The 9370-nt window shown below is 36.0% G+C and overlaps 1 protein-coding gene across 1 annotated transcript; it reads right to left on the bottom strand.

Annotated features, from left to right (window-relative positions):
* Window positions 1–1842: 1842 nt before the first annotated feature.
* On the bottom strand, window positions 1843–9151 carry LOC147072218 (uncharacterized). The gene is made up of 3 exons (XM_085946708.1): window positions 9092–9151; window positions 2841–3096; window positions 1843–1955 (listed from the first exon to the last, which is right to left on the bottom strand). The coding sequence occupies exons 1-3, from the start codon at window positions 9149–9151 to the stop codon at window positions 1843–1845; spliced, it is 429 nt and encodes a 142-aa protein (XP_085802834.1).
* Window positions 9152–9370: the final 219 nt, after the last annotated feature.

Below are 9370 nucleotides of genomic sequence, written 5' to 3'. Positions count from 1 at the left end.
GGCTGCCGGCGGAACATTCACTGACTTGCATTATAGAACTGCGATTGGAAGACAAACTCTGGGCAAGATAATTCCCGAAACTTGCCAAGTCATCATTGACGTTTTGAAAGGAGAATATTTCAAGGTGTGTATTATATTATACGTCATCTAATAAAGTTGGGCAAATTTACAAATATATCATTAACAAGTAGACATTGGTTGGTCTTATAAAGTGAACGTTTAGTGGATTGTTTTACCTATATAAATCATAGACGGCAACATCATAAGAATGGCAGACAAGATGCATTTGAGATAGGTATATATATAGTCACAAATAAGGCCATCGTTGACATGCTAAATATTCAATAGACCATTAGAATGCTGTACCTAGCCAGGACTTTCCATATAGGCTGTAAGCAAGCTGCTTAATTATTCCTGTTGAATGTATTGTAATACTAGTCATATTCTTCGAAAAGCAAGCATGGAATTTGATTTCTAAATGAGGCCACATAATAATATAGGTTTGCTAACATAGCTCAAATACTTACCATTTGTTGTATCGCTTAAGCTAAGGTTTATAGGCATAAAAACAAACAAAAAAACAAATATTTTTACAAGATATTTATTCATACAAAAAACATTAATTTATTATACCGGCTTTTGTACATTTTTGCTTAATATACGATAAACTGGTTGAGTATGAACAGTAGTTGCTGGCATTATTTTGTCACTTTGTCCCATAAAGGCAACTTCATGCATCAGCTTCTCGGCCAGCAATCTTTGTCCCTGTGACATCGATCGTAGTTTCATGGCCATCATTTTGCCAAAAACATCAAATTCATCTTCAGTCTTGCTTAGTTTGTCGGTGATTAATTCTAACACTTTGTTGGCGCTATCATTCGATTTTTTTCCTTTGAACGATGGGGGTTCTGGTGCTCTATTGAGATTCGACCTTGGAGTAGTCGACAACGTGGATGTTGAAGGCGAATATTCTATCTGTAAATAAAATGTTGATTATTTTTTGTTGCAGTTCCCTGATACGCACGAAGAAATGGAGACGATTGCAGAAGAATTTAATAGTAAATGGCAATTTCCAAATTGCCTGGGCGCAGTTGATGGGAAACACATTGCAATCGTGCCACCTGCAGGCGCCGGCTCCCACTTTTATAATTACAAACATTTCCACAGCATTGTTTTGATGGCGATTGCAAATGCTAATTATGAATTTATTTATGTTGATGTTGGAACAAATGGACGTATTTCTGATGGAGGCGTACTGAGAAAATCTGATTTTTTCAAACGTTTAGACGAAGGAAGATTAAAAATACCTGCACCAAAAAAACCTACTGCTAATTCTGATGCACTGCCATTTGTTTATATTGGCGATGAAGCCTTTGCATTACGTAACGATTTCATAAAGCCGTATTCACAAAGGCAATTAAATCACAGTAAAAGAATATATAATTATCGGACATGCAGAGCCAGGCGAATTATAGAAAATGTTTTTGGCATTTTAGCTGCTAGATTCCGCATTTTTCAAGCTCCAATAAACATGAAAATTGAAAATATCACACACATATATGCACACACATATAAATATGCACAACTTTCTTCGTCGCAAATCAACACATACTTATACTCCTTCTCATGACCTTGATAGGGAAAATCCTGAGACAGGTTTAATAGAGCTCGGACTGAGGTCACAGGACACCTTAGCGCCTTTGGAAGCAACGACTAATCGGAACTCGACTGCCAATGCTAAGAAAGCGCGAGGAGATTTCGAAAAATATTTTAATACTACCGGGGCTGTCACATGGCAAGAAAGTATGATAAGCAATAGATAAATTAAACCAATGTAACAATTTAGTTAAAATGTTTTACCTCAATACAATCTTCGTTGTTTAACGAGTTGGAGTAACTCTCATCAGGAGACATGTTTTCCAAATCGTCCACCATGCTGGATATTGAGCTCGATTCTGTAAAACAAAATGTAAATTGTTAAAATACAACATAATACTCAAACTTGTTTTTTATTATCTCTCCCCTAAGTACCCATTCCTTCATACGGTTAATATTGATATTGGTATAATTGGTGTAATCCAGTATATCGGGTATTTTCAAAATGTGTTTTCCGCTGTATTCCTCATAACCAAACTGTACCATTAATTTTGATTGATGATTGACGATTTATTGATTGTCTCTGAAGGAACCTAACTCGAGCGATTTTTGATTTTATGATCATTTCTTTTCTTCTTCTTTCGACCATGTCCGATCATAATATGGACCTCCACGGAGTGGAGGTTTGTATTGACAGATTTTGTTTTTACGAGAAATGGATGTCAGCCACTTGCTCAACATATTAGGTCCATACTCTGACTCATACACAAATTGAAATTCAATGTGTACTTGTCAGACCCAGGATTTGAACCTGGGACCCGACCACGACTCAATAAGCCGCGCTTCCACCGCCATGATCGTACCTATATATTATTATTTCTTACCTACCTCAGCAAAGAATAAATAATTTTATTGTGACTAGAAATGATTCATAGCTGTATGTTTTAATTGCTTAATAGTAGCTAATCTAATGCGATGTCACTTTCAGAGATACGACAATGTCATAGTCTGCACGTGTATAATAAATAGCTTTAAAGCATTCCCTCGTACCTATATATTATTATTATTTATTACCTACCTCGGCAAAGAATAAGAAATTTTATTGTGACTAGAAATGATTCATAGCTGTATGTTTTAATTGCTTAATAGTAGCTAATCTAATGCGATGTCACTTTCAGAGCTAGGTACGACAATTTCATAATCTGCACGTGTATAATAAATAGCTTTAAAGCATTCCTACGTACCTTCCATTTGGTCGTTCAAGAACTCCAAATTTTTATAGTACCACAGTTTGGGTAGATAAACTGCGTCTGTGCCGGCTCCGCTTCGATATGATGTCCTTACTTTATTTCTCTCCTTTCTGTAACCCGACCTCAATGTCTGTATTTTCTTTTTAACATCGTCGACCCTTGCCTGCGGCTCCACCTTGATTAAAATCTCCAAAAGTTCCGCATACGCCAAGGACTTGGCATCACGATTCTTGTATAGTGGGCTGGTCGTCTTCCACAACGATGGGTTGTCTTTAAAACAACTAATAAAATCTTCCAAGAAACTTTTCGAATGCACTCGTAGATCTACCATTGTTGTTATCGATGTGAGATGTCCGAACACTTTGAATGACAGTAAAATAATGATGGCGCTGTCGTCCGTCGGCATAGATATAAATAATGTGACGGTAAAGCGTGGTGAACGTACGAATTTCAGCGGCTCGGCGAGTAAAATATCAAACATGTTTGAAATCCAACGAGCCTGGTCTGCGGATTAAAAAGTCCGCAGACCTGGGGTGCTCCACGCGAAAAAAAAGTCCGAAGACTGTAAATCGTCTGACTTGCGTGCCAATGGAGCGCCGGCATAAAATGAATGCCTGTCTTTTTCTACTGCACCTTTAAGAAATTGCAAATCTTTAAACTCAGAATCTGTTATTGGGATGGGCTGGTCATATAGGGGTTTAATGCTGCTTAATGCAAAATTATTTCCAATAGTACGCCACTGAGGTTGTATTGCCCATGCATCGATAAATATTGTTTTATAAAAAAAGTTTCCATCTGGGGTGTATTTCAGTTTGCACAATTCAGCCACTGTTGAATCTCCGATTTGGTTTCCAGGCCTGATTGATTTAAAATTAGTTCCATTACCCTCGTAATTTAAAAAGAAATCGTAGTGTGCTACTTTGACAGGGTAGAGCTTCTCGCTGCCCGCATCATCGCAATTAGGCCGAGTTGATTGAAGGTATAAACAAGTGCTCCAATGTGGCATAGACACTCTACTTTCATCATTAAATGTCCCTTAGTCGAGTAGAGTTGCTCAATGGTCAACTTGTTTTCAACAACATCACTGAGGGCACTGGCAAGGATTCTACTTTTGTACTGATACCGCAACCATGACACTATTGTAATTTCTCAGTGGTTGCATCACACACAAGTCAAGATAAAATCGATTATACACATGGTAAATTCACTAGCAGTAACACCACCATTAACTTCATGACACACATATAGGTTGACATCACAATTTGCCATATTGAAAAATTGTGAACCTGTGTTTCATTATATAATATATTGCAAATTGCAATGTCTTTGGGCACAATGAGATGCTTTGAAGGTCCATTGCCACAACAATGTGTTTATCATTGACTTTAGCATCAATTTTTGCACATATTTTTTCAACGCGAACCTGGTCTTTTCTCATCACATGCACATTGTACTCCTCTTCTGGAATATGACAGAGTTTGAAGCTGCAACAAGTATCGTATTTATCTTTTCTGTTTCAGTACACCATTTCTTCGAACGAAATATTGGTTCTATGTACATTTTCGTTGACAATTCCTGCAGTAATGACTAGGAACTAGGGTAATAAATCTAGCCAATTATTAATAGACTGGGAAGTATCAATTTTCTTTTGTTTTCTCCGTGGTTATTGTACAGTGATACTAGTTTCAGCTGCACCATCTTCTGTAATATTCAGTTTTTTTAATTTTATTCCATCTTTTGAAAGTATCTTCCTCCAAGAAAAAAGTATTAATAAAAAACTCCTACTAACTTTCATTTCACCCCCTTGGTTTGGTAATTTAATATCATGGTCTTGTTCTTTTCGTGAACATTTAGGTTCGATAGCATTTTTGTTTCATCGTTTTCTTATGGGTCGTGTGTGTACAAATCCTCTGATAAACACCTTTTTTCCGAATCGTTCACCACATTTTCATAAACTTTACCATATCCTACGAATGCACTTCCTGATGCTCGAAGAAATCTGCTAGTTTCTTTTCTATTAACATGCACTTACAAAAAGTAAGATCGATTCCTTCCAATTGTATTATGTTGTTTATAACACGCAATGCACCACTAAAATGCGAAAAGTTAGCTTAATGCTTTTTAATGAAAATTATGCAAGCTGTAAACTCTAAGTAAAGGCGGGAAATACCTCCTATGTGTATGTTTCGAAACGCGTTTGATGTTATGTTCATAGAAGTCCGGTAAATAATAGCTCCTATGTAATTATGGAATACATGAGAGGTATTTCAAAACGGTATTTTATCACGTTTTTCTTAGCTCATATTCTTGTTTGTCCGGTGGTTGTTCATCCAGTACAAATCTTGCAATTGATTTTTAACTAACTTCTCGACTAGCTAGACATTTGAAACTTTTAGAATATATCAGAACACGATGCCAATGCATTCTTTTAATACTTTTAGCCATCGTTAAGTAAAATTGAATTCATTTTCAGTTAATTCTGTTTTGTATGAAAAGTTATTTCGGAAGAAATCCGTAATCCAATCCACTATTATTGGTTGCTAAGGGGGTGGTCCTAGCAACAAAATTATTAACATATATTATGTGCGTTACTATGGAGATCAAAATGACATTTCAGTATTCTATATTTGTTTGTTGCAAAATAGCAAAAAAATGATTTGTTGACAATTGCCTTATTTGTCCTAAATTATTAATACATAGAATTGTCAAGTTTATATGATTCAGCAGAAAATTTAAAAACGTATATAAAAAGTTCTTTTTATCTTGTAATTATTTTAAATGACTACATAGAAGATGCAAAGAAATATCTTAAATTAAATAACAGTATTTTCTACCACATGGGAGATATTTCCAATCGGTAACATAGTTAAATCTCTATGCAATATTATATTTAACTCATTTTCGTAATATCGACCACATGGGAGGTATTTTCCCGTTGATGGCAATATTTTGTGTTACACTTCACCTTAGAGAAACTTAAAAATACAAGAATTAATAGTACATATGTGGCAACTAAGAAGATTTATTAAATAAAATTAAAAATTACATTGCCACGTACATTAATAAATGTGGAATAACAGTTAGGGAATTTGAAATTAGTTTGATTTTGTGTTGAAGGTCATCGATTGATTCCCACTGATCTGAAGACCGGTGTAGGTACATGGGTTATGTAATGACCACTACAGTCTTTATGCGATGGTGGAATAAAATTAATCAATGCTTTTAATTTAAATTGTTTATTAAGTATAATATGTAAAGTTAGAGGTATATCGGATATAGTTCTTCTTCTTCTTCTTTGCCCATATCCGCCCCTTAACTGGAGCATATGGACACCACTCGGCGCCTCCAAGAATCCCTGTCGCTCGCCAGTCTTCTTGCTTCGTTCCAGGTCAAACCAGCATCCCGTAGCTCCGCCGTATACACTCTGTAGATTGTATTTAGCGGCCTTTCAGGACGCCGGAATCCAGTCGGCTTGAAGAACAGGCAAGCCAGGTTAAAGTTCTCTTCTGGCATCCGCAGCACGTGGCCGAGCCAGGTCTAACGTCGCCTCGTCACTTTCAGCGTGATGAGAGGCTGCTTGGTACGTTCTCTTATCTCCTCATTGCTCCTAAAGTCATACCACTGCACACCCAGTATTCGTCGCAAACATCTGTTTTCGAAGCTCAGTATACGGTTGTTCTGAGCCTTCGTAAGGTGCCATGATTCGCTACCGTAAAGCAGCACTGTCAGAATGCAAGCGTCGAATAGGCGGCATTTGGTTTTGACCGAGTACAATCATGAGTCTCAGACATTTCGCATCGAGTTGAACGTTGCTCCAGCCATTCCCATTCGGATAGCGAGCTCTTTCTGCTAAATGCCATCTCCCGTGATGTGTACCCCCAGGTACTTGAAGCTGTCGACGCTCTCGATGTTTGTCTATCGCTAATCAGAGGGAAATCTGGATCAAGACAGGTACTATTGCACAAGACGTTGGTTTTCTTCGCGTTGATTTTCAAACCAACGCGAGAGGAGTTGTTATGCAACCTGTCGATTGTCTCTTGAATGCCCTCGATTGAGTTGTCTAATAGGACAGCATCATCGGCGTATTCCAGGTCGCATAGCTTCACCGTGGGGGTAACAGGTATGCCTCGGTCGGGTGGTATTGACTTCTGTAGTATAAAGTCAAAGAGAATGATAAAGAGAAACGGTGCAAGGACACAACCCTGTCTGACTCCGGTCGTGACCCCGAACCATTCCGTGACAGTGTCTCCAATTCTGACACAAGTTAGTTATTGTCTACATCTTGAACATTAATACCAAATATTTCAAAGAATATAAGATGGAACTACATGAAAAAATTGATTTTATTTTACCATCACATTGTTTAGAATTAAATAATATATTATTACACTTTTGTTCATCCGACAACACTATAGCAAGCAAGCTATCTATACCAAAAATTGTTAAAATATTGTAGTCGAGTGGAACAAAAAATTCAATCAAGTGAATCCGTTCACTACAATTACGTTTAGAACATTTGTCAGATCTTTGTAATGATAGAAATGTTAGCCTCACTACTGTAATCACATTTAATTTTTTTGAAGTTTTTCACACTAGTTTTCCACTAACACAGTTTACTAATTCACTTAATTTAAAAATTCTCATTGAATCCGCAACACTTTTATTAAAATTTTCTGATAAGTTATCATGAGTGCATGAACAACTGCGTCGAAAGCACATGTATTTTCTAATGCTATTAAATTAGATTTAAATGAAATGGCTGGCAATAAAATGTCTGTTTTTTTTTTAAATATTAATTGGCTTCACCGATACAACATCCGCAGTATCGGAACTCCAATCCGGTTGTTTATTGAAATATGATTGCCGATTTCGTCGTTTCACAACATTTTGCCCTCGTCAATTTTCTTCCGGTCGCGGTCTTTGCGAAAAAATAGATTCTTCTGGAAAATCATCACTTATTTCTTTTGTAAGATCTTCAAAACTTTTTTCACTTCCGAGAGCAGTGTGATATTTCGAAGCTGTAATTTTCAACTAGCCTTCCAGAGAAAATAAATGTTTGCTTCAAAACAAATCTGCCCTGATGGGCAAATTTTCATTTTTTAATGTCAATTTTTTTAAATCCTTAAAATAACTCTACATTCGAGGTTGTGCAGGAAAGATCGCCACTACTGCCATTTAGCAGTATCATGATACCTGTCCACAATGGAATTTTAGAACAAATGCTCTTTAATGGGATTTCCATGCCAGGAAGCCAATATAAATTATCCTGGTTTATTTGTTCATTATCGGTATTACCTATTCATATCACTTTTTACATTATTGACAGATTCTTCAAACCATTCGCACACATTATCGTCTATATTTTCAAAATTAACATTATCATCATGTTGTAATAAATTGTCACAAATTCCATTTGCCACATATATAAGGAAATTTTTAGCTAAATTAGTTTGAATATTTTCATGCGTGGATAATGCAGCGAATAGGTACCTATAATGTTTTTTTATTAGAGATTTTATATCTTTTATAGATGTTTCGTCTACCAGTAATCCAATACAGTGACAGTAAAATATCTTTAATGTTTTGTCTATCTGCGAAAAACATTTCCATTTTGTAACAGAAGATATAAAATGATTCCTATCAATTCATATTATGTAACACTTTGGCCTGTCACATTGTTTGTTTGACAGACGTTTTATACTTTTTTTAAATTAAATATTACTTAATATACTTAATTCTTTAATATCAATAAGTACAGTCAGTAAAGCAATTTATAAGTGAATTTATTAGAGCGGAAGATGCATCAAGTCTAATCTCATCCGGTATTGCAGCACCTGATTTAATCAATTGCTCTAACCAAAAAGTAATGGAAAGTGTGTCGTGTGCTTGTGAGATCATTTGGATTATAGGGGTACCGCTAATATTTTAAAATTTTAACACGCCTACATATAAAAGTAGGTACCTATGCGTTTTGCCCTCGTGTAACCAATTGGCTTTGGTTGGGGTTTCATTGCTTTGACAAGACTCCCTGTTCCATCCGGTGATAGCACAGACCGTTTTTTTTCTTATCATATTGTTTATAAAAGTCCATTTGTGATATTGTCTAATAGTGGACAAAAAAAAGATCAAGTCCACAATAATTATGGACGGAACCTAAGAGTGGCAATGTAAGTATATTTCATTTGCCAGATTGATAGCAGCACATTGCTGTGCAGTTGGTTATCAGTAGCTATTTCATATCTTACTTGACGGTAAATAATATGTTCCGGGTGTAATGTTGGAGGTTCTAAATCACCATAAGCCATTGTATTGTTCGCCAACTGTCTTCTATTTATAGGTACACAACTGCTGATTAATGAGTCAATTCCTTCGCCGCTTCGCCTTTTTGATTGTTGTGTATGTTTAAAATTAACATCGTAACCTGTGATTAGACATGAAATTATATTATGCCACCATTTTTCTATAGGTAGGTAGGTAATCTAAGGCCACCATCATAGTTCTTGTTTTATTACACATTTTAAATA

The sequence above is a fragment of the Rhyacophila brunnea genome, unplaced genomic scaffold (assembly GCF_057557595.1).
Source record: "Rhyacophila brunnea isolate RB1 unplaced genomic scaffold, BYU_Rbru_1.0 scaffold_2, whole genome shotgun sequence".
Classification (NCBI taxonomy): Eukaryota; Metazoa; Arthropoda; class Insecta; order Trichoptera; family Rhyacophilidae; genus Rhyacophila; species Rhyacophila brunnea.
Note: the sequence above shows the minus strand (reverse complement) of the source record. Positions and strands in the feature narration are given on the sequence as shown.